This window comes from Siniperca chuatsi, linkage group LG17 (assembly GCF_020085105.1).
Source record: "Siniperca chuatsi isolate FFG_IHB_CAS linkage group LG17, ASM2008510v1, whole genome shotgun sequence".
NCBI classification, from domain to species: Eukaryota; Metazoa; Chordata; class Actinopteri; order Centrarchiformes; family Sinipercidae; genus Siniperca; species Siniperca chuatsi.
In genome coordinates, this window is record NC_058058.1 from 8866529 (window position 1) to 8892679 (window position 26151).

At 39.9% G+C, this 26151-nt stretch overlaps 1 protein-coding gene across 3 annotated transcripts in view; it reads right to left on the minus strand.

Annotated features, from left to right (window-relative positions):
* Positions 1 to 600: 600 nt before the first annotated feature.
* The window catches only part of LOC122863823 (exostosin-1c), an 83482-nt gene continuing 57931 nt past the window's right edge, over positions 601 to 26151 (minus strand). For all 3 annotated transcript variants that reach the window (XM_044170592.1, XM_044170593.1, XM_044170591.1), the window contains 10 exons: positions 14560 to 14653; positions 10965 to 11072; positions 8576 to 8695; positions 5881 to 6013; positions 5313 to 5431; positions 4970 to 5065; positions 4432 to 4518; positions 4160 to 4320; positions 1519 to 1690; positions 601 to 1400 (listed from right to left, as the gene is read on the minus strand). In XM_044170592.1, coding sequence (XP_044026527.1) covers positions 1215 to 1400; positions 1519 to 1690; positions 4160 to 4320; positions 4432 to 4518; positions 4970 to 5065; positions 5313 to 5431; positions 5881 to 6013; positions 8576 to 8695; positions 10965 to 11072; positions 14560 to 14653 — 1276 coding nt within the window. In that variant the 3' untranslated portion in view covers positions 601 to 1214. The remainder of the gene's footprint in view (positions 1401 to 1518; positions 1691 to 4159; positions 4321 to 4431; positions 4519 to 4969; positions 5066 to 5312; positions 5432 to 5880; positions 6014 to 8575; positions 8696 to 10964; positions 11073 to 14559; positions 14654 to 26151) is intronic.

Here is a 26151-nt window from a genome sequence, read left to right on the forward strand (position 1 = left end):
GGTGGTTTGCTGGTTTTCTCAGTATTCTATAATGGCAAATTGAATAACTTTGGGGTTTGAACTGTTGGTTGGACGAAAGCAATTTGAAAATGTGATCTTAGTAATGCACATTTTTCACTATTTTCTGACATTTTATAGAACAAACGATTAATTGAATAATTGAGAGAATAATCGTCAGATTAATCGATAATGAAAATTAAAATATTCGTTAGTTGCAGAACCAGCTAAGACTGATGGACCTGTTAAAGGATAATCAATACAGTGCATTCAAATATGTATACAGGACCGGTATGAAGTCTAGTCTCTTTCTGCCTATTCCTCACTAAATTAACATATGATTTCAACTTTTTCACATTGAAATCGGTAATAATGTCATGCTGGGCAATGCAACCAGTTTATTCCCTGTTGTTTTCCTGGTACAGGTAGAGTTATAGGATCCAAATGTGGCCAGTTACTATTGGCCTCACTGATATGTTTTACTACTTAAGTATCATAAAATGTATCATGAGGCAATCTGGTTCCTTCATGTCTGCTGAAAATATATGAATAGAGGTTGTGTGTCAAGTAGAGGAAAAAAAACTCAAACTTTATGCAGCACCATCAGTTTGCATTTACAAATCATTTTATTGGTTTTACAGTTAGCATTTTGATGTGAAATGATCTGTTTCCACGGCAACAGTCCCTGCACAGTAATGCTAAGACACATTGACAGCTGGAGTGCATGGCACTAATACCAGTCCCTTGGGTGCTTCTGGCATGAGATAGCCATTCCTTTCTCATTGTCACAGCAATAGCACTGACATCTGAAGCGTTCACACACGTTCTTTTTTTTGCTGTCCAATAGAGATTGTCCTTTCTCAGAGAGAGAGGCCCAATCACAGGGACTCTTTCAAGGCCCCTACATTTCCTCCTCTGTTGTCTCACCAGACTCATGGAGGTAGGAGAATCATTTGAAGCTCTTTTCAAACTTTTATAGGCCATTTTCTCTTCATATTTATATGTATATAGACCAGAACAGTCCACCAGGGTCTGTCTGATGATTGTACTTTGTCCATGTCACAAATAGACCACGCTGCCACTTTGTCCACATCCCACACAGTCTTGAGTATCCCATCTTGACTATACACATCTGATTGGTCCATTTGTCTGTCCAAAAGGCCACTATACCAGACCTCGATGCTTCCCAGCCTTTCAGTCCATTTTGTCCGTCATTTTCATGCTCTCTCCAGGTCTTTGTACTTCTTGCGGAGGACGGACACTTGATCTCTGAAGAGCACGGGGTCCAGACGAAACTGAGAGTGGACCAGAGGCATATAGCCAAACCAGTTGGCAAAGGTGTTGACACACTCCTGCCGCTGGTTGAAGTGCTCCGGATTGGCCCAGGGGACAGTCTTTGTACCCTGGGAGGTAGAACAACAAGACGCTGTCATATACCATCCAGTACTGACCTGACATTTGAGAACAGCATCCACAGACTACAGCATTAAAGACAAGTGAGAAAAACAAATGGCTACCTACCTGTGGACTTGGCAACTCTTTGTACTGCTTCCTTTGAGCCACTTTGACTGGCGGCAGGTGGGTTACAGCAGAGACCAGGAAGTTCATCAGGATGTCCTCACAGTTGGAGGTGCGATCCACAAGAGTCCGCAGAGACTGGGGCAGGAAGTGGGAAAACAGGTAGTGGTAGTACCTGTGGGGCAGGTCAGAGTGTTATACAGGCATGAGTATTATGTTATTAAGACGGTGTAGTCCTTCATTCGTCCAGGAGTGTTCCATCGTAGAAAAGGTTTCAGTCGTAGTCATCTGGACACTGTTTTCAGAATGAAGACGTTTCGGCTCCCATCCGGAAGTCATTCTCAATTGTGAAAATGGTCTGAGAACTCCGAAATTTAAGCTACTCTGTGTTGCTTAGTTCCCTGCCCTCAGGGAGGAGTCTTCCTGAGTGTCTGCTGTTTACCCTGCCTAGTTTCACCTGAAACTAACCTTCTTTTGTTTCCATGTAATCAGGTTCCCAGTAATCAGGCCTATTGTTTTCTGGCTGTACCTCCCTCATCACTGTTAAGTATGATTGGCTTGACCATGGTGTTAATACACTTGTTAGCATATGATTGGCTTTTTTATTTCTTGGCTTTTGGCATTAGATTATTATTGGCATATGATTTTGCATTAGCATATGATTGTCAGGTGCTAATCAGGTACTTAATTTATCACAGGTGACATAATTTATCACAGGTGGAGGCCAGGCAACCAGCACCTGTATGGTAGCAGGCATGGTAACAGAAAAGAGTAGATGGTGTGATGTATGTTGATGATATGTATCTGGGACAAGTTAACCATTTCACCGCCAGTGGGATTTGACATTTATAGTGCACAACAAACTAGAGCCCTGTGGTACAATGCTGGAGATTGTAGTGCAGCTGGTAATTTTGCATGACATTTGTCAGACTTAGCACCTGTCACTGTCTTCTTTTAAGTTATGTTTTAATTGTGCTTAGGAACCAAATTTAACCACATATAACTTTATATAAGTTGTTGCAATTGATTCTGGGAAATTGCTGCTTTTTTCTATTGGATTTTGTCATATTTAACGTTTTGTTTTTTTTTGAAAAGCAGCCCTATTGTGGAAAAGCCATTTGGTGCACTGCACTTTGCCAATACAATATACATAAAGTAATTAGTTAATTAGTTAAAAAAAGACTAAATTGAGGGTTCTCACAATGAGAAAAGCAGGTTTTAAACTCGTCATTTCTCTGTTTAAATGGGGAAATGGGCATTTGAGGTAATGCAGATGGGCCTGGCAAATATCAGTCTAACCTATGGGCTATAGAGAGTCAAATTAGCATGACAAAAATGTTTTTTTATAGAAACGGCTGGCAAAAAAAGGCCACTTTGTTTCAAAATGTCACAAGGTTTCAACAGCTTTTAAAGTGCCCTGTCTGTGGAGTAATTACATTCATATTGTATACAAATTCACACCCCTCTGCCATTGCACATATCGACTTCAGGCTTTTCGAATTAATCAAACAGCTTGAAGTAATCCCTGAGTAATTCACCCTCTCCTTTTCTTTTTATCTCGCTCACACATACACATAATTATCCTTGATACTATTTCTTTCTGTCTGATTGTCCCGTTTTGCTTTTCATGTTGAGATTCATGTCGTGCTTGCTGCTGCTGCAATTCATCAAGTTGTCCCTTGTTTTTCAGCTCTCTGAAAGGCAATCTGTTTTGATCTCAGTTGCATGTTCAATGTCAATTTTGTATGCGTGTCTACATTTTAGTGTGTGCACAGTATATGCAAGCATGCTGGTAATAAGTTAATAATAAAAACATATCTGAGGAAAAATATTCAAAAACAAAGCATATGTAGCTCTAAATGGTATTTCCTGTTTTTAGCCTAAGCTAGCGATGTGGCTATAGGGATGGTAACATTGGTCAGTTCACCACTTTGGTCCAGACTGAAATATCTCAACAACTATAGTATGGATTGCTATGAAATATTGTACAAACATTTATGGTTCCCAGAGAATGAATCCTAATGACACCACCAGCAGTTAAACATTTTGTCCTCTCACTTGTCCAGTGAAATATCTGAAACACTTTACACAACATTTTGTACAAACATTCATAGTCCCAGAATTATGAAGCCTAATGACTTTTCCTCTAGCGGAGGATGGATTGCAGTGAAATTTGGTAGACATTCATGTTCAACTGGTAATAACTTTGGTCATCTCCTGAGTTTTACTTTAACGCCACCATCAGGTCAAAATTTCACTTTGTCTAATAATTTGGTTTATAACCAAATACCTGCAAAACTAATGACATTCCCATCAGCCTTAGCTGTACTTTGTATTTAGTGCTAATTACCAAATGTTAGCATGCTAATACACCAAACTAAGACGGTGAACATGGTAAACATTATACCTGCTAAACATCAGCATGTTAGTATTGTGAGAATTTTAGCATGCTGACCTTAGCATGTAGCAAAGCACTGTCCCTAAGTACAGACTCACAGAGTAGATAGCATGGCTGTAGACATTTAGTCTTGTTTACACTTGTTTTGAGATAATAATGAAAACATATTAAAAATATTTAAAAAACAAAGCACATGTAGCTCAAAATGGCACTTTCTATTAAGCTTGCTACAGTTTGTTGGTGTACCTGTGGTAGAAGGCAGCTCCAGTCAGGACGATGGAGTAATCATTTGTCCATTTAGAGGTGTAGCCCCAGGCACGCTTCAGGGGATCCCAGAAGTGGCTCCTGGGAGGGTAGCCCACGATCCGCTCAGGGAAGCTCCGCCACACCAAGAAGGCAAAGTTCACCTACAAGTACAGACATGGAACACTTTCAAAAAACCCAAGTTTTTCAGGAATATTGATTTTTAAATTTGTGCCCTTCTGCTGAGTGTTCATTACTAACATGTGTACACACACCTCACTGGTCAGTAGGACTGTATCCTCGTCCAGACTCAGCACTGCTTCTGTCTCTATGGCAACATGAGGTAGGAACCGACTGGTGGTCTGAGAGAGAAAAGCAGTAGTAAATCTTAGTTCTGGTACTGTAGGCCATACGTTGCCTGGCCTGTACTTAGAGAGATCAAGAGAATGAGTGAGAGATGATCATGTTACAGTAAATCATGTTGAGTGACTGAGATGAGTGAATCACTATAGATTTTGCAATGGGAGTCAAAAATACAGACAGTGAAAGGGAGACGGAGAAGAAAGGTTGAGAGTGAGTGACATTTATACGAAACGAATGCCACACGGATCGGTGGACATGTCAGATATACATGGATAGGAAGAAAGACAGAGAAGAATACACATCAAGGAGAAGGACCAGAGAAATAGAGTAACAGAGATAGAGAGTGAAAGAAAGATACATAAACAGACTGTGCATCTGATAGTTTGTCATGCTGTCACTCAGACGTCAGAGTGGGCTTCAGCATGAGCTGTGAGTGGCATCGGTCCTCACCTTCCTCCTGCCATCTGTCACAGTGAGGGGGACCGGCATGGGAGGCCATTTGCTCCGATTGGGTGGCGGCTTCTCGTTGTTCCAGAGAATAATAATCTAGAGCAGCAGGGGATGGGAATTTTACATGACACATACACAGATAGATGCATTAGACTGATCAGAAATAGCGGCTGACATCAATCAACCAGAAGGGTTGGCAAAAGTATGCTTCCTCATTAAAATATGGTAAGCTCATTTCTAAAGCTACAGTATATGGCATGTGTTCAAACTGTTTTAAAAGTTACCATTTGTGGCTACATTATATTTAATTTTCGCATAATCTCTCAAAGCTTGTCTTATTTACCTGCGAGCAGTATTTTGACTTGGAGACCACCTGAAGCAGCTTCATGATTGGCTGAGACTGGGAGACCAACGGGGAGACGGCATGGATGACAGCAGTAAACTCTTGACCTGGACTGACCCCTGAACAAGGTCACAAAAAAATAATATGAGGGTAAGTGAGAATGTATTGCCTGCTCTTCTATACAAGAAACATATAAAAGTGGATCTGTATTAGTCCATCAAGGATTATCAGAACAATTTATGGTATCAACATTGTGGTAGAGAGAAATACATGCTGCTGAAAGCAACATATAGACTGCACCAAATTTCACCAGGATTGTCCTATCATAATCACATAAAAATTTACACATAGTGACTTTAAATAGATTAAAATAATAACAAACCTTATTTGTAATATATATTTTAGCATTACTGCAAAATTAAAACTAATACAGACAAGGACTTTAGTAAATATTTGATTATGACTTGCTGAGTGTTGATTACTCACGCTCTACCTCCACAGCTCTGACATAATTGTCTCATCAAGATTTGCATATTGTGCAGATCACTTAAATTAAGTATGTGTTTACCTAATCCCAGGTAGTAGAAAGGGAAATGTGCGAGGTGAGTGGAGTACTCTGGTAGGACCAGCAGACCTCCTGGCAAGGAGTTCCACATGTACTTGTTCCTCGATATGTGAGAGAACACACGGTCCTTAATGATCTGGGGAGGGGGAAAAAAGGATGCGTTTGGATGAAGGTTGTAATGTGAGAAGCAGAGAGAACATGCTCACTTGTGTTGTGAAGTGGCTGTTCATGCTCATCTAGTTTAAGCATGCACCACATTCATTTTTTCCCTTCTAAGCCGGTGGATGAGTCTTGGAGCTTCATGTAAACTCCACTGCAATTCGAGACCTGGCACACTTGTGTTTGTATATTATGGCAATCCCTAATGATATCCTCTGTGTACTTCCCATTTTACACCAACAGGAGGTGTCCATGCAGCAACAACACCGGCATCCACTCTGAAGCCCTCTGCCTCACTGACCTCAGGCTGACTGCACAGCTGTTTCCCATGGGGAGAGGTTCCCCTTTGCATGCTGTATGTATATAAGCAGCTTATCACCAACCTCCAGAACCTCTCCTTTATTATCTCTAGCATAAATCCCCGGCAGTAAATTCACTAGGGGCTGCCAGACTTGCCTTTATAAACATCAGAGTGTGAAGCCTACCGCTCACTGTGTGATTTCTTCAGATTTCAGAAGGGTTAAATCTGTTGTTTCCCCACATTTTTATACACTAAAATTCACACTGGCAGCATGTGCAAAAACTGCTCATATGAGGAGGTTGTTATTTCTTTTCATGCATCCTCCAACCCTTGGGCTAACCTTCAAATGACATTCTATTAGCTGGAGCAACTACCTTTGAAGTACATTTCTTCTCAGCTTATTCAAAGACAGAACGGTAAAACAGAAGATTGACAGAGAAAGATACATGTATGAGCAAGACTGGATGCTAGAAGTGTGAAAATCATGGAAAATAATCCAAGCAGCTCTCTCTTTCGTATGCATATTGCAATAACTCTTTCAAAGATAAAATTTTTTCTGTATCCGACCTGTAGCGTTGAAAAATAAAAATTTCTCACAGTCTCATAATAGCGAGCAGTGAGGCAGAAACTAGCAGGTTGAGACTGATATTTGCTATGTACAGTAATAATATATTATTTCTATACATTAGGGGATTTCTCTGAGATTTTGGATGTGGACTGCTTTGAAATGTTCCCTAGACCTACAGTACAACACACAGCTGAGATAGTAAAAGAGTAGAAATGTGGAGCATGGGCCAAGATCCAACCCCATAATCATAATGATAGAAGGGTGGTTTGATTCAAATGTGAAAACTCTGTTGGAAAGCCTTTCTGAAAGAGAACTGAAGATAGCACACAGGCAGTAAACCGCAAAGAGGTAGCAACTACGGCTGTGTGTTCAACAGAAACCCTGTGTTTACAGCAGTGGCTTCTTTTTGTGGATGTTTTCACTGGATGTTGCTGCACATTCCTGACCAGAATTGTATGGTAGCAGAAACGCTGAGTATTCAGAGTTATAAAACATTTCAATTAGGTTTCTAGTCAATACTTAGCAGCCAAAAGCAACATTACCCATAAGTGTTTGTGGGAGATGTCCTACTGGTGGCACAAGGGGTCAAAGCTAAGATTTGATATGATACAGTCAAAGTTGTACTGACTTATTACTAGAGTTAAGACCAGCAGTTAAAACCGCAAAATTTTGCAGCAAAATCAATTGATTCCACCCATTGAGTTCAGTTTTGGTTAACTTTGACAGGTGGATTTTTGATCTATAGCAAAGCGTCTTGACAGTGCTGCCTTTGAGGGAACGGAGAGCAGGAGACTCCAAAATGGAGGAAGCTATTGTAGCTTATCCGCTTTTATTGAACCCTCTATTTAACCCTCCTGTGTCTTAGTATAAACTGATCCACAAAAGAGGAATGGTTTTTAAACAGTTATCAGAAAGGAGTGGTTGGTACAAATATGTCTTTTAAACTATGTGAACTTATTGTCCTGTAAGCAACAGAGCTAACGAGCTAGCTAACTTTCAGTTCGCTTTTTTCCCCTCTTCAGTAAAACTCTATTAAATAGAATTATGTACAATCCCGAGAACGAAATACCAGTGTAGGACTTCAGTGAGTTCACCAGCTACAGCAATTCAACAATTAGCCCTGGTCACTAACGCTGCATTCACACAATGTAAGAATGCGAAGAACAGAAAAACCTCCCTTTATTTTCCGACTTGGAAATGTTGACACATTATTCCAAGATGGTTACCTCCACTGCTAGCCTTGAATTTCACACAATTTAAATAGCTTAATTTAGCAACTTTTGCGTATTTGAAGTGTTTCATTAGCATGTGAAACCAGATACAAACAGCTCTTCTTAAAATAACAGCAAGTTTGCTCGGAAAGCTTTTTTCCCCCTGTTCAAGAACACATTTTTTTATGAAATAATGTACAATCCTAAGAAAAAATGGCAGGGAAGAAAAGGCACAGAATAGAAAGATCGGGAAGCTATTGTGACTGACTAGCGCCAGCATGTTACCGACTGGCTAGTGTGTTAGAGGTTAGCTCACCATCTACAGTAGTTTACCAACTAGCCCTGCGAGTACTCCAAGCTTCTAAAACTATATATTTCACAAAGACGTGTGGATGAATTTCGTTGTGCTACTTCCTGTGACCAGGCCTTTATGCTGAGTGTGTTAAGATTGAGGCTGACCTCCAGTGTGGTGAGGACTATCTTGTCCACAGAGGAAAAGTAGGCTTCCCACAACATCTGGGTCCTCTGTCTGAGGGCCAGGACTCTCTCATTCCCCACTGCTCTCACCGTGGATGGCACCTGAGGACAAAAGATGAGAAGAATAAAAGATCCAGAAAAATAAAATAAAAGAAGAGCAAAGAAACAAATCCACAAAGAGTTTTACTTGTTTTTAAAGCAAGTCGTGTCTCTTAAAATAGACTGGACAATAAAAAAAAGGAGGAAATGGCATTTAAGTGATCAAAACTGAGTAAACTGAATCAAGTGGTTGCATAATTTGGCCCCCTTAAAATAACATTTGACACAGAGCTGATTTGGAGTCTGTTGTTCAGACAATTAGATCTTAATTAGTAAGGACTACATTGGGGGTTTCGAGTGAATCACCAAAATTGATTTAATCATTTAGAAAGTTAAGCTCAGCGGCTCAATCAAAGTGGAAGAAAGCCATGTTGAACTGAGAAAAGTGTGAGCTTGACTCCTTTAAACCCTTTTGTCTTTACACAGCTAACACATTTCCTAATGAGTGCCAGTTAAAGAAGCCAGGAGGCCGCTATATCTCTTTCGCTCTCTTTTTTTCTTGTCCTTGTTCTTTCAACCTCTCATTTTCTCTTCACATACCTCCCTTCCCTTCCCCTACATTTCACTACTTCACCTTGCTTCCCCTTTCTCTTTCTCCCTATCCCTCCTACTTTCTCCTTTTCTTTCCTCTAAGTACATCTAAAGGACAGCTTCACTATAGCGTCGTCTTCAGTTTACGTGAAGTGTTTGTCCTCACTCAGCCTCTTCTACAAAGGCCTCACACTACTTAACCTCAGATCATAGACAGTGTGAATATTTGTGCGTGTATATTATATGTGTGTTTCTGTGAGAGTTTTGCAGGTGTGCAGAAATGCCACTAATGAGGTCAGCTCATTCAATATAATTCTGCCAGAATTTGAAAATGTCTCCGGTCTGAGTTCTCGGGGGCTTGTTCCTGTTCATTAGATGAATGCCAATTTGTGTCCACTATTGAGATCAAAGCAGATCAATGCAGAGGAGACATGATGTAATTTGTGTGAGGGAGAGACATAAAGGTTGTAGCAGAGAGTGAGCCGGCTTTGCTTGCTCATTGTGTTTATTTGTGTGGATGTTTGTGTCTGTGTGAGAAAAGACACGGACACAGAGGCTGAGCGAGGGAGTGCCTTTGAATTGAAGCTGGATTAAGGCCTCTATGGGTGTTTAATCTCAAAGGGCCCCAACCTGTAACAACACCGTTTGATACAGGTAATAGAGAGCCAAAGTCATTATATCATGTCCAGGCTAGCCTGTGTTTTCCTGGGGTTTACTTTCCATATTCTAAGACATGCACTACAGCAAAATATTTCAACTTTCTAGTTGTAATCTCTGTCTAAAAGCTTCTACAGTGGTCAGTCCTCTCTGTCCTGCTGTTATTACAGACATGTCTTAGCTAGCTGCGATCACTAGACTCGCTCATGGACTCGCCTCTTCTGCCAAGCCGTGACATTTAGCCTGTGAACGTCTAGAGGTAATGGAAAATGGTGTTCGTTTCAGGGCGCTAAAAAAACATAAATATTGAATAAACAACATTAGATCCTTATCTAAACATATGAAGCGAGCCACACGACATTCTGTTGAGTATGGTTATGTTATAGTATAGTTACAAATGTCAGTGGGAGTTTGAATGAGATTTTCTTACTTCTGGAACAGAACCAGGAAGTCCTGGTTTCACTTTGGCTCTCTATACCTGCTTTGTAGCCCTGCATGGTGGATGTTTCCCAGTGACTACGCCTACATTTAACCCAAGATAAAGCATGTATATGCTCAGCACTGATGTAAAGAGGGAAATACTGACCTTGATTCTGCATAAAATAACCATTAGTAGGGGTTATTATTTTTGCTTTTGGTGTTTTGATTTTGAATGTAAAGAAACATGAAAATTTGATTAAAAAAATTTCCAAAATGTAACAGACTGGCAACTCGTCACTGACTTTAACAGCAATAACTAATGACTTCCCTTGGACTCTGGCTCTTAATAAATCTTTTAATAGGTGTTATACAGATGTTACAACAACAAAAAAAGTAAATCTTAAATTCTAAATGTTGAGCCTTACCTCTAGATGCCTGCTGTTCCGATGGGCCAAAACAATCAATAAACCAATCCTGGTGATTTTATTTTCTTTTTTTTAAATACACCAATAAAAATGTGTTTCACTGTGGGTGTTCTGCATTGTTGGGTTGCTCTTTGTACCAACACCTGCTGGCGATGGGACCCACTTGATTTTTATTTTTCTAAGTACAGTAATGGCCCACTGGCATGCTGGGGCCCTGGACAAATGCCTCTGTGTGTTACCTGCAGTAGTAATCTCTCATCTCCCTCAATGACCGCCTGGTTCCACTGTATGACATCAGAGAACGGCAGCTCCCAGCCGTTACTCAGCAGCACTGGGATACACGCCGCCTGGGCAGACACACACACACACACACACACACACATAAGAATTTAGAGAGTCTTAGTCTTAGAGACAGTGAAACGGATAAACCAACTGATATCATGTAGAGCATACTGAGAAATTCCATATATATCACTTTAACTGTGATCAGCTGCAGTTTGACTGGGTTCCGCCCTTGCTGCTGGCTCCTTTTTGGCAGTAAACAACATAACATGACACACCACAGCTTCATGAATATAATACAATCTGTATTAGTTCAGTCCCAGCTGCTTGGTGCTGCGATATCCCAGGCTGAGCAGATAATTTGATCGATTCTCTTGTGTGTAAATGTATGTGCAGCTGAGTGTGTGTGTGTGTAAGGCCCCTATAGCGTGGCAGGAATGAGTAATAACTCGTATCTCTCCTTTCCCAGGAATCCCTGGAGGTTTGTTAATGACTGTCACTCATACACATGCAAACACAGATGTGGCTGACAGGGCAGGCTCTTTGTGTACTAATTAGGTATAACCACTGAGGGGACATATGCAGGGAAGGAGGTAAACTGAAGGAAAAAAGAGAGGGATGAAGGGATGGGAGGAGAATAAGAAGGAACCGGTTGATACATAGAGGCATCATGCTTTATTGAAGTTGATTTTTGATGCTGCCTTATCCCCTCGTTCACTGACAGGTTTTTGATGTTGTTCCACTTTTTTTGCTTTCCAAGCCCTCCTTTGGTCTCCCCTCTGTGTGTGTGTGTGTGTGTGTGTGTGTGTGTGTGTGTGTGTGTGTATCGGTTTCTCTCTCTGTACTCCTTTTTTTCCCATTTCTCTCCACTGCACTCTCATCCCATACAGCTCTCCTCCTCTTTCTGCTCACTGTGGTCTGGAGTGTTGATAGGTCTGGGTGTTATTTATTTATTTATTTTTTACTTTTTTCTAATTAAACCACCAGAGAACAGCAGCAGCAGCAGCTGAAATGGTGGAGATCAAACGCTGTCTCCGGCCCACCGGGGCTTCCAGGCTCCTGCATTTCATCTGAGAATAGACCTGCTGAAGGACACTCAAACAGGATGACTTGTGTGTGTGTGTGTATGTGTCAGAATAAGCCCCAGGTTACAACAAGGTCACACGAAGACTCCCAGAGTGATAATCCAAGGCCTCTAAATTTGAAATGTAGCCCGAGGCTCGCCTGAGTCTTCTCCCAGAGAGATGAAGCACTCTGTGGGTAAGTTTCAAACATTTTAAGCCCTCCCTGCCTGGAGGTAGGGTAATATGAAAGCCTATGTGCTGTGTAGTTGTTTTTGGTTTGTTTGCATTGGGAGATGATGATGGGGAGGCTTTGAGTAGATGTGTATGTGGGGAAGTGTGCAAATGTGTGTCTGTGTGTATATTGGAAAGTATATTGGCAGTATGTTTCCTACCACACTGGTAATTGCCAGTTCTTTTGTGGGCTTGGCTGGCACCAAAATTACAAAAAATACACAACTGAAAAATCTTGAAAAGTGCTTGGAATGGAAAAGAGAGAGATTGGCAGGGGGGAAAAGATTAAGAGAGAGAAAGAGAGGACAAAGAAAGAAGACAGGAGGAGAAGGGGACCATGACTGCTGCCTGCTGCCAAGCCAAGTGGGCTGTCTGTGGATTTGTCCATTCAGCAGACATCAGCGGTGGGGCAGGCTGCCACTCCTGTGAATGCTTCCGGACCATTCATGCACGCACGCACGCACGCACGCACACACACACACACACACACATAGCCCCAGAGAGCAGTGCGGCCAGGGAACATTGTAGCAGCCAGAGAGTTCAGTGTTTGGCAAATCTAAAAACAGCTACTACTGCTTCCTGCACTGGTGTGAGACCGTCGACTTGGGTGGCAGAGAGAGCTACAGCAGACCGACTGGTTTAAACTATTCTCTCACTCCACTCCATTGCCTTCGGTTTCTTCATTGTTTGTGTACTTGCACATTTTACTGATGGACTTAAATGAACGATACCAGTGTTTGTATAAGTGTGTGCGTGCGTCCGTGTGTGTTAATGGACCCATTTTAGTTTAAAAGCTCTAGCAAATAGCAAATCAAGCCTTTATGGTTAGATCTGCACTCAACACAACACAATGGTCTGGGGAAAACACTTGCAGATGTGACCATTAAGGTGTCAATAACCAAAAGACTACATAAACCACGGCTCTGGAACATAAACATTCTACATCCTGTGCACTTCCTTGTTGACTGAACTGTACATAAGCTGGATCTCATGGAATCAGAGCTGTTTCCTGTAGAAGTGTAATTTGGTCATTCTAACAGTGTTATGCCAGGGGAAATGCTGCAGCTAATGTTGTTTTGATGATTGCTGTGTTGGCATGTAGTATGTAGAGATTTTAGCTGTTTATTTATGTGGGCCTCAGAGAAACTGGAGAGTCCTAAAGTATTCAATATAATATGCAGGACAGACAGTTATACAAAGAACCACATTACCTGTCCTATAAGTACTAAGTATGCCTATGTGTAAGTCAATGATTTATACTTGTTAACACATACAGTATTATATACTGTATATAATGACAGTACAGATTATATGACGGGCTAGTCAGGGTGGAGCAACTTAAAGTCCTTGAAAACGTTAGCTAATACATAGCAGTTACTTGTTGTTTATGATTTAAATCATCAGATTCTTTGCATTGTAATCAGAAAAATGTATAAACAAGTGGTACTGTAAAAGTGGAAATTCAGCCAGGAAACGTGGTACCAAGCTTGCAAGCAGGGTTGTAGTGGTCCCCGGTCAGTGTGATCAAAGCATGAGGATTTCATAAAGATTTATGAGAGTCAGAGGCAGAGACTTGTGGTTTCAACTTTCCATTTTTCCAAAGTTGAAGTTTGCTGTTGGAGAAGCTGATAACAGTACCGTCCAGAAAAGGTGTCAAGTTGTCAGTTAAAAATAGGATAAATTTATACTAAACATATATAGTAACCAGTTCTACAGGATCTCCTGGAAAGATGTCTTGGCAAAATTGCTTAAAAAGCTAAAAATTACATTACATTTCGGAGGTGTGAGGTTCTACTGCGCTAATACCAGCTCGTCTACTTCCACCTACAATTCATCTATTTATGAAAAATAAGCAACAATCAAAGTTTCAGTTGTGTAAAAAAACCTCCTTAGTTTTTATTTATTAAGAGTTTAACCATCACAAATGTAGCTAGTCTGCTTCATCAGGACTGTGTGGGTGTGGTTTGATCAGATTTGATTGACAGTGCTGGCAACATAAGCAAACAACCTCGCAAATGTTATCACACTTTAATTCACTAAATCCTGATTGGTGCTTGGTAGAACATGACATCACATTTTTCCAATTGAACCCCCCCCCACTTCGAACCAGTGATAAGAGCACATACAGAAACACAAATAGAGCATTCTCTCCTGTGAAAAAACTTCTACTTCTACTACAGCATGATCATATGGCTAACAAGACTTCAATAATTAATATTCTTGATGGTGTATATTGCATTGAATAATATATATTCACCTGTAGCGACTCTAGGAAACGAAAGGAGCCCAGGCGTCGACCTCGTGGCACCAAACAGAAAGTGGAGTTGTGGAGGAGCTCCTGGTAATCAAACCTAACAAAGAGAACAATCATAATACATTAATCTACATATTTCACTTCATTTTATTTGCACATTTCTTACAGCAGAGCATATACTGCACAAGGCGAAACAACAAATCTGTTTTTAAAAGTGAATACCCAATAAAAAGACAAATTCCAGGGGCGGAGATGAAAGACTGAAAGGATCTATTAATTATTACAATTTTGTTTCTGAAAAAGGAAATACCTGTATAAATGTTTTTCTAATATCTAATGGGATTTTATTCCAAACTTATGAATGAATATGTACAGAAAAATGATCTTGAGCCATAGTTGTCATTAAAAGCAGGTATGGGGTTAAATTCATGTGTGATGGCTCTGATTATTCGCCCATGTCTTGGTAAGACAGTACAACATGAAGATGGAAGAAGGATACCTATAAGAGCTGTATAGTTATAGAAATTCAAAGTTTTAGATTGGGAAAGCACTACAAAGGGAGAAAGTTTAAGATGAATTTTTCGAGCTCTACTGGAAGAGTCGAACGAATTGGTTCAATAAGTTCTGTGGTTATAAGAGTGCAAATTGGAGGATAGTTGGATTTTGTAACTGAACTTTTATAACATATTTTCATGAAGTAAAGCTGCATGAAAATATATATTAGAAACAAAGTGTAAGATATAACCTGACCTGACTGTAAAGATATAGTTTTCTATTCAGCTCTTTCATATGTCTCTGAATGTGTTAAGATAGACTCCAAGTTATTTGGAATTCTTAACAACAGTGAGCCTCTGGTTGGCTAAAACTATGGGTAAAAAGACATAGAAAAAAGTTTTCTAGGAGAATCAAAATACATACATAATTTGTATTTCTTTAAAAAAAAAAAAAGTCAGGTGGTGTGCCTGAATACAGTTAAATAAGAATTTAAAGTCATGCTTTACTGTATATGTAATATGCTAATAAACAGATGAATGTTTATACAAATTACATATTTTTGTAAACTGAAAAGTGATTATAGAGATGAAAACAAAGAGAAGAAAGAAGGAGAAGAAAAATGTCATCAATGTCTATTGATGTCAAAATTCAATATATTGATCTGTGGAAGATGGGAACTGAAAAGCACCAACCCCTAACTACTGAAATAACTAGGCCTAAATGATAGCCAACAGATCTAATAAATAGCCTGCTGGTGTGGTGGCACACACTTCCTTTGATATATGATATTTAATATCTGTCACGCATAAAATAAACCAGGATTTTTGTGGCTTTTCATATCTGATGTTTAGTCATAATGGCACCGATTATGTGCAGCAATAAATCTTCCAAATAAATCTTAAAAAGTTTTTTTTTCCCCTCCACAGAAATGTTGGCACCACTACACATAGCTACTGTATGTTGAAAAATATATCCATCACTGGGCTCATAAGTAAATATGCCCAAATCTCTGTTCTCTATTGATTTGTGTTGTAGACAAGAGGACCTGAACTCGTGCCAAAGTAAGAAATTTTGAGCGCATTACTCCAACTGGCTGCTGCCATGCGTCACCCGGGTAAGCTCCACCACTTCATACTCATATTTCATACTCACGCTATGTAAAAGAAGCCAAATGGAAACCTCTGCATCAATGCTCGCCTTCATCTGCTAAGTGGAACAGTAACGAATGCGTGGTGTAACGGTCTCCTGGTAAAGAACTGCACAGTGGAGTAAACAGATGGGGAAACAAACAGGCTCTTATGGGAGAGTTCAACTTTGCCCACACTCTGCTCCTCCTCATCTCATCACCCCACTCCACATCCTCCTTTCTCTTATCCTGCTCCCTCCTCCTCTTCCTCCTCCGCCCTCCCTCTTTTCTGCATCCATCTCTCTGCTTGTTTATTTGCAGAAGTAACGTTAGTGTAAAATATGCCCGCCATTAATCTTCTCACTTGCTGAGTCATTTATTTAACCCTCCATGAGTGACGGGATGCAGGCCTCTTTTGCTCCCTGGGTGAGAACATTTGGATTTCATTGTTGATGTTGGCATCATTTAACACTGCTATACTCAGCCCTGGACATCAAGATCTGAATGGATGTCACTGTGTGAGCGTGTGTTCAATATGAATGTGTCAAAACATGCCAAATGGACACACACACACACACACACACACACACACACACACACACACACACACACACACACACACACACACACACACAAACACTAGCATCAGTTTACTGAAAGGCAGCCTTGTTTGGCGTTAGCTATGGTTCTGCGCTGATATTCCTCCACCTGTTGATATCGCCACTGTTGTACATATACATGTGTGCGTGGGCGTGTGATGGATCTGTGTGCATCTGCAGCAATATAAATCTCCAGCGTTGATGTACATTTGGAATGAATCTCCAAGCGAAACTATCCGTCACGGCTGTTAAAGAGATTTACACAATGTATTTCTGAGGGATTTCGTGTCCAAATCTTGTTCTGAGCTTGGGATTTAGGTAAACACATTCATTTAGCTATGCATGAGTAAATGAATTTGTAGATTGCGTCTGTAAAGATGTACAACTCCTCTGTGTATTCATGTGTTTGAGCAAAGGGAGTAAATAAATGTGTAACTGAGAGTGTGTGTTGCATATAAAAGTAAATATATTTACTTCTCCTAGAGTAAAATATTGTGTTTGTGCATGTTAGTGTGAGATTACATTAATATATTCCTGGTTGTGTGTGTGTGTGTGTGCAGTGTATGTTTATGTGTGTGTTTGCATGTATAGTATCTAATGTGAGACAGTGGGACCCCCTCGTATGCTGCAAATGTAGAGACTGAGCTGGTTAGTCTGACCCACTTCTCTCTCTGTTCCTGCTGTTTGTGTGTGTTCGCGCACATGCATTTGTGTGTGTTTGACGATACATAACTGAATCAGCTTGTGCATGTGTATGTCTGTGCACGAGTTGGTCTGTCTGCAATCCAGCAGTCTAGCCGGCCAGTCTGCCTGCTGCTGTTCTTTAATGAGGGACTGTACTTAAATGAAGGGAACAAGTAAATCATTTAACAGCACTTTGTTTCCAACAACAAAACGACCAGGCCTGCTGTGTCTCTCCTTCACTCTCCCTCTCTCTCTCTCTCTCTCTCCTTCTTTTCGTCTCGTCTGCCCTCGTCAACAACGTATTTGGCAGATTAATCTATAAGGAAAATAATAGTTTTTTGCAGCTCTAACCCACATATTAATTTTTTAAACAAATTTCCATCTATTGGTAACTAGCCATGCAGATAGGTTTGGTTTTATTTGCCCCAGGTTTTGAAATATCTGTCTCTGAAATTCCTGCTGCCGTGTCAATACAGTGCAGGTAAATGGAATGTTTGTGGTACTCACAGCTTTGAAAATTATGTTTAAAAAAATCAACTCAACAGCAATATCTCTGTCAGGAACTGGATATTCTACAGACCTAGCTTCTAACAGTTTTCTTCAGGACTGTTTCGCCAGGAGAAAGTAGTATTTGTAATTTATCACAATATCGATATATTTATTCGCTTTCATATATTTTTATTCATTTGGCTGACACTTTCGTCCCAGGCACTGTACAATCCAAGCTACAGTTGATCAAGGAGAAACCTTCTAGAAAAAGTGCCACAAGGTTGCAGGTGCATGAAGTAAGACAGAAGAAAGATATATATCTTGTGATAAAGTACATTTTCTGTAAAAATCACCACACATGAATGGCTGATTTTGGCGACCCCAGTGAATCAAATACCTGACAAATACATCCACAGTTATTAAAGGTATAGCTACCTCTGTACAATCTGCAAATCCACTGATGGTTGACACATTTATGCATTTTCATAGTATATGTTGACACATCACCCACCTCTAACAAGAGCTTAGTGAGAAAATGTTTTTTTTGGAATTTGGGTGAACCGACCCTTTAAATAACTCACTGTGTATTCATGTGTATGTAACTGCATGCATGTCATTTCATATTGTGTGTTACTGCATGTTAATGTGGGAAACCATGCATACAGTATATGTTCTGTAATGTACATGTATGGACCTGCACTTACACTATAACAAAGAGGGTTTAAATGAATGCCGTGTGCACTGGAAGGCAGTTTGCATGATTGTTATGATTGGATGTGGATTACATTAGATGACATTACAGAACAGATATACTATTTTTTTCCAATTCTATTTTATTTATATACTGCCAATTCATAACAGAAGTTATCTCATTGCACTTTTCCTATAGAGCAGGATTCTTTATAATATTATTTACAGAGACCCAACAAATCCCACTAGTAGATTATTGTTGTGTTTAGGTATCATATTTGAATGAATATAGTAGATTTATGGTGTAAGCATGCAACTAAGAATGCAAAATACTGTATACTGTGCAACTAATGATTAAAGTTCACTACTGATTAATCTGTAGATTCTTTTTTGATTAATTGTTTAGTCCATAAAATGACAGAAAATAGTGAAAATGCCCATCACAATTTCCAAAAGACAAAAGCGACATCTTTAAATCGGCTGTTTTTGTTCAGCCAACAGTCTAAAATCCAATGATATTCAATCAACAATGATACAAAAAGCAGCAAATCCTTACATTTAAAGCTGCTATAATCACTATTGTAATATTAACAATGAATTAAATGACTATGTGTATGTGAAAGAGGTTGCTCTTAGTGACAAACCTGCAGAGAATTATCACTCTCTGCGGTTCCCCTCAGCTCTGTGGAGCTTTTTAGCATCTTTTAGCTCATTGCTCTGGTTTTACAGCCCTGCAGCCTTAATGTTTTGGTTCACTCTCAATGCTCTCATCAGCATTGTTTGCAGACGCAGCAGGCAGTTGTTTTCAGTGAAAAAGTACACCTGCTCAGCACCAAACAGCAGACAGACAAAGCGAACATATTTTGAGTATTTAGTGGCCAAAGAGCCAGATATTTCCTTCAGGAGTTGGTTGAGACCAAAACTGAGCTAAAAAAAAGATTGAATACAATTCAATTCATCAGGCAGTGACACAAACATGACTCCAGATTAATGCAAATGTTGCTCCATGTCTGCTGCATGTGTAAATAAGCCACTGTTTGCTAAAAAATTCACCATATCAATTATGCCACTGTTGTGTTTACAGCTTGTTTCTTCTGCCTCCAAGTGGCCAAGAAATCAATCAATCAATCAATCAATCAGCTATTCGATTAATCGACTTAATTGTTTCAGCACTAATTTAGTTGCGTTTGGGCGTGTGTGCAATCTGCAGAAACATGGTGTACTTAACGTCACTAGGTGTTGTCTGAATACATTTTCAACTCATTTTATATGCTCTTGATTGCACATTGAGTGTTTTTGTTTTTTGATGAAAGGCTCTGATTCTGTGTACACTTACAGTATATCTGCAGAAGTCAGCACTGCTCTATGCATGTGTGTGTGTGTGTTTGCTTCTGTCTTTGCACACACTGCTTCCTCCCACCTATATGTCTCCCGGTCTCCCAGGAGACATATAGTTAAATATTAAACATCCAATATGGAGCCAATCTATGTAGAAGGATAAGAGAAGTTGATCCTGTAGTCAGGACACACACACACACGCACTCACACACAGATTTAAGCTTGATGTCTTCATATTGCTATCCTTTTTTGTATGTTTGTCTCAGATAGCAACAGTCTCATACAGAGACACAGGCCACAGAGTTTCTCACCCCCCACCCACACACACACACACACACACACACACACACACACACACACACACACACACATTTTCTCTCTTCATGTCAAGGCATTGGGCTCAGTGTGATACCACTATCCTCAAAGCTGTGTTTGAGGATAGTGGTATCTGAGTCGCCGACTACATACGTGTGTATGCGCTTTGTGTTGTCAAATCTGCTTCTCCTCAACCCTATCATCTCCTATCATATCCCTTTCTCTCCATTTAGTCTGTATGTGTATTTTATGTATTTCTATAATAAACAAAACTGCTCTTCACTCAGTCTTTCCCTCATTCCTTTCTGCCTCATCACCTTACATACACTCATTTCTTATGTATACTAAACACTGGCTATTTAATGAAAACTGACTGTGAAAGCGGAGAGGCGAGGGATGGAGGGAAGCAGCAGGGAGGAGGGAGGGTGGATGCTCCTTGATTGACAGCAGCTTCTGGTCAGTTGATCTCCACTCTGCTTCCTGTAAAGGTCAGGCGTCAATAGAGCGTGTGCGCTTCAGTATCTGTGTGTATGCATGGTTGTCCCTGTTCGTGAGCACAAGTGTGTGGTTGACCAAGGTTATGGATTTGCCGCCACAGCACTGTCAATACTTTTCATTCATGTTCACCTCATCGAGCACATTGTGACCTGACTGACAGAAGTGACTGTCTTGGTAATGTCAGCACACACACACCCATACACTGGCAATCATGGCCAAACCAATAAACTTTATCCCTTTGTTCATATAACATTTGCTTCTCAGCAAATTATGTATTCATAACCATAACTTTATTCAATGAACATATTAAAGTCAGTCTTGAACCACAACTTAACAGCTCGTTTCAAAGGTTATGTAACCACTGTTCCTACGGTGGCAAGTTTGCATACATTAGTCAACTATAATTGACCACACGATCAAATGTTAGACTGACTTTAAGAATAGTTTCATCATGTTGAGAAAAAAATGAATGAATGGATATTTAAAGATGGATTTAGGCCATTAAATGGACCCCAAACATCAATAGAGCTTTTCTTTTGTTCAGACATATAAGACTATTAGAGGGCAACTGGTGGGCTAGTAATCAATAAACATACCAAATGCTGTGATCGCAATGTCCCCAGTTTGATTCTGGCCAGGGACCTTTCTCTCCCCACATTTCATGTCATCTCTCCACTGGCCACTTTCGAATAAAGGCAAAAAAGCTCCCAAAAAATATATAAGAGTATTACTTCAGCTATAGTCATATTTTACAGCTGTTACATTTGTATATTAAAAGGCCTCTCATGTAACATTTCTTTTAATACATGGAGAACTCTTTTTGGCTGAAACCATACCAGCATTAATATTTGTTGCTGTTTCCTTGTCAGTTGCCAAAAACAAATCAGGTGGTAAGAAAGCCATCTGTCATTCAAACACTATGCAAACCACACCACAAAAACTGCTGTGTCCTTCTCTGCTGCTCAAACTCTGATCCAGGCCTTCATCGCATCCTGACTTGACTACTGTAGTATATATTATCCACCGTCCTGCTCACTCACTTCCACTCTGGTGACCGCATCACCCCTCCATAACCAGGTCCCCTTCTACCTCACCAAAGTTCTCCACTGCCACAGTCCTTCCTGCAGGCTCCATTCCTACATGCCAGCCTCCTATCCCCTCTACCCAGAACCAAGCACCGGACCTGGGATAACACAGCCTTCTCTATAGCCACCCCATCCCCCTGGACAACAACAACTGCACCAATCTTGGTAAAGTCTCACAATATTCTGCACTTGTATTGTGTTTTTGATTTCTGTTGTTGTTTTTTTTACGTACCTAAACCACCGTATAAATAAAATGTATTATTATTTCATTACATAGTTTTCATTTATGTCAATGCTTTTCATCCAATAATCACACACAGGAAAAAACTATAATACATGGGAAAGTGATTCTTATGCTAAAAGCTTCATATGACACTGACTAATAGTTTTGGAATGATGGCGCCTATGGACTACTTCGCTCTATTTAATTGTTTTCATTTTTGCATTACTGGTATTTGACTGATAACGTAATCCAGAGCAATTTACAATGAGTTAGTAATATGATACTGTATGTCTACTGTAACAGGCAACATTATGTGCATACTGTGACCTCATGTCTCTCCTCAGCTACAAAATAAAAGACCTGTACTATATATGAACTGACTATAGGACTGTTTCACTGTTGATATGAATGTTTCCACTGAACAAACAGTGCGAGGGATTCAGGATGTGTGACATAGAGTGAGGTGGAGGGAGGACAAAGAGATTATTATAGAGATTATATTAAAGAGAGCAGAAGAAGATGAGAGAATGAAAAATGGAGGGAGAAAAAGGACAGAAAAGGGATAAGAGAAAGACATTGAGGGAGAGAAATGTGTGTATAGCCAGCTGCTGCAGTCTCTGGGACTCAGGAGGAAGGGAGGGTTGGAGGACAGAAAGTCACAAAACTACAGCTCTGTCTGCAGGCAATGGGTCAGGTGCTGGGCTACAACTCACACTAAACATGTCATCAGACAAAGGCAGAAGCAGGAGGGTCAAAAAGACAAAAAAACATATTATTGCTGTAATTTATTGTAAGAAAGGCATTATTTGGACAATATGGCACTAAGAAATAAAATTTAAAGAATGAGACAAGTGAAAAATGTGAACACCAAATTGTAAAGATTAGAGGGTATGGAAAGGAAAAGGAAAAAAAAAATGCAGAGACATAGAAAAGAGAGACGGAGTAAATGGCAGGAGGTTACATAGACAGTTCAGGTTTCAGTGTGCAAAGGAATGAGGTCTTCTAGTATCCACTTACATTGAACAGAGAGAGAGAGAGAAACCGAAAGGGGGAGGGAGAGACGAGTGTTAATGCTCATTTTTGTGTGGAGGATGTCTCGGTGATGTCTCATGGAAGCAATACTGCCCATAATCTTCACTTTTCCCCCCTCTTTCTCCTTTTCATCATCCCTTCTGTCTTCATCTTTCCTCTCATTTGAATAATCTCCATGTCAAGAAAAAAATGGACTGGTGTTTTGCTTGTATTTGTGTGTGTTTGTGAGACAAGTCAACAAGAGAAAGAGAAGGTGTATCCAGATGTTAAATCCTATCCTGCAGCAGTTTTATGTAAGTGTAAGGACACACACACACACAGTTACCTCCCACCCTCACCGACTCTCCTAATGGCAGACGGACAGATAAACCATCTCCTTCAATCACTCCTTCTTATCCTTCTTCTATTCTCTCACTCTCTTCGTCTCTATGTGTAACTATCACAAAATTACACACTAAATTCCTTCACAAAGCTGAAATAACATGTAAAGAGGGTGTAGAATAATGTTACACGTTATTATTTAAAGTAAACTTATAAGCGCTGCAGTGTGGTATTCACAGGAGCCAGCATCAAATTCTGAAATACTGAACAGTTACACACATCTTGAACTGAATCCTAGTGCAGCTAAACTGGTAAATGGAATTTATATTTAGAAAGAAACAAGGAGCTATTCTGCTTACAGATCCAGCAAAGATTTGACAGTCAGGAAAAGTAACACAACTACCGCAAGACATTTCAATTTGATTGTCTGCAGTCTAATTGAAATGGTATCAAATGTTGAACCCTATCCATCCCACCAGAACCTTGTGTTTTTCATTAGTTTTGATGCTGCTGTAAGCCTGTAACTGCTGTCAGTTACACTACAGACCTTACATATTGCCTTCATTTGTTGGATTACTCTTCAGTAATGAGCTATTACTTTTAAACACCTTCATAATTCTAATATATGTATTTTCTAACTGGAGTTTTTAAGTTAAATAAATTTCAACACATACATATCTATTAAAAATCTTGATTGTGGGGTGCCTTGGTTGCTTAGAAGTTGAAAGGCCCTTAAAACATATGATCTCTTAACTTTCGAGCTCCTTGTTGTGAGTGATGGGATCCGACTTTAGAAGAGGTTTGGTTTTTTGTGAGAGATTTCTGTGTTTGTGTTTTTGTCTGTGCTCGTCTGACTGGTTTGAACTGGGTGTAGCTTTTTTGTGACAAACTCTTTATAAAAAATACCTAAAGATGTTTTCTTAACTTTTATCATTACTAATTTAGTCATGAATAATTAATGTTATGTAGAAATATTGAATAATTTACTTTACTTTAAGGTGCTGACCATACAACGTCCCTGCTTTGAGTCCAGTTGGGGACCTTTGTTGCATGTGATTCCCAATCTTTCTCTCCCCTAATTTCCTTTCAGCTCTCTACTGTCTATGCTCATATATCTAAGGCATATAATGTGACCCAAAAATAATTTAGAAAAAAATGACAGCAATGATTCACATCATACGTTTCTTCATTTTCAAACATCCCTGCTTATCTTGAAAAATAAAAGATGCTAGACATTTATATTTGAAGGTAAAAGGAGACTTCAAAAGGCAGATAAACGGAAGCAGTACAAAAATGCAATTTTTGGCCAGGGACTGAAACTTACTGGTATTTCTGCCAACATTCTGGTATCGTGACAGGCGACACTGGTCCAATCCCCAAATCTCAACCCCCTTCTTCCCTCTGTCCCTCGCACTTACAGTCATGACCCAAACACACACACACACACACCTCGGCAGACATGGGGGCTATCTTTTACCAGCCTTCTCAAACTCTCGCAGAAAAAAAGACAAGCCAGTTTTCTCTGATGCCTCCAGTGCAGTCGGCCTCGCAGTATCAAAAGCCACCATTCCTCTGAGTCTCTTTGCTATCTAGCAGCAGACTCACTAATGGATTTTCTGCCACGTAGCGTTGTCTTCCTCAGTTACCAAGAGTCATTACTGTTGAGGGCTTGAGTGCTGAGCTAAAAAGAAGTGATTTTTTTTTCTCCTTTTGCATTTGAATGCAATTGTTTTCCCTATGTGACACTGATGAGTCACTGTTTCTTCAGGAGTGACAATTAACCTCTTCTGTTATAATAATAAATCTGTTTATATTTTCCTTTTATAACCTATTTTAAAGAATGACATCCTGATTTCTAAGTTATTTGACCCCTGTGCCATAAAAACACTTACATTTTTTTGGTTTGTTTTATAACCTATAAATCTATCATTGAGGGAAAATCATTCATCAGCAAAGAAAATGCAATTGCACATGGCATGTGGCTTTTAGTAAGCAGACAGGACTACGTTAATGCAGCAACCTCCCTCCCAGTGTGACTCTCTGGTATAGCATCAATCAGTTAATAGTGTTGTTTACACTGGCGTCAACTCACATTTTCACCTTTTAAATTAACACTAATCAACACCCTTCACAGCATAAACAGCACCAGAATCACCTGATGCACACGTGCTACCAGAGCTGAGGCTCATCTTTTGTCACAATACACTTGAAATGTTTTACTTTCACAATTTACCAACCAGGTCTACATGCTGTGCTATCATCTAACTAAATCAAGTTCTTGTACCATGGCAGGGTATTGCTGCCATCATGACAAAGAAAATGAGAATCAGAAATACTTTATTGATCCCCCCGGGGAAACTCTTTTGTTACAGCTGCTCACTATCACGTCAATGCACACTTGAGAATAGAAGGAATAGAAGTACTAAGCAAACCAAAATATAATACACTATAATACAGGTAAGATAAATTAAATACAAAGTGGATATAAGTATAAAATGCAGGAATGACTTCCTGTGGCGCTCTGTGGTGCTTTTTGGGGGAGGAGTCTTTTGCTGAAGGTACTCCTTTGTTTGACCAGCATGTCATGGAGTGGGTGGGAGACACTGTCCAAGATGGCATCTAGTTTGGCCAGCATCCTCCTCTCTGACACCACCGCCGGAGAGTCCAGCTCCACCCTCACAATGTCACTGGCCTTACAGA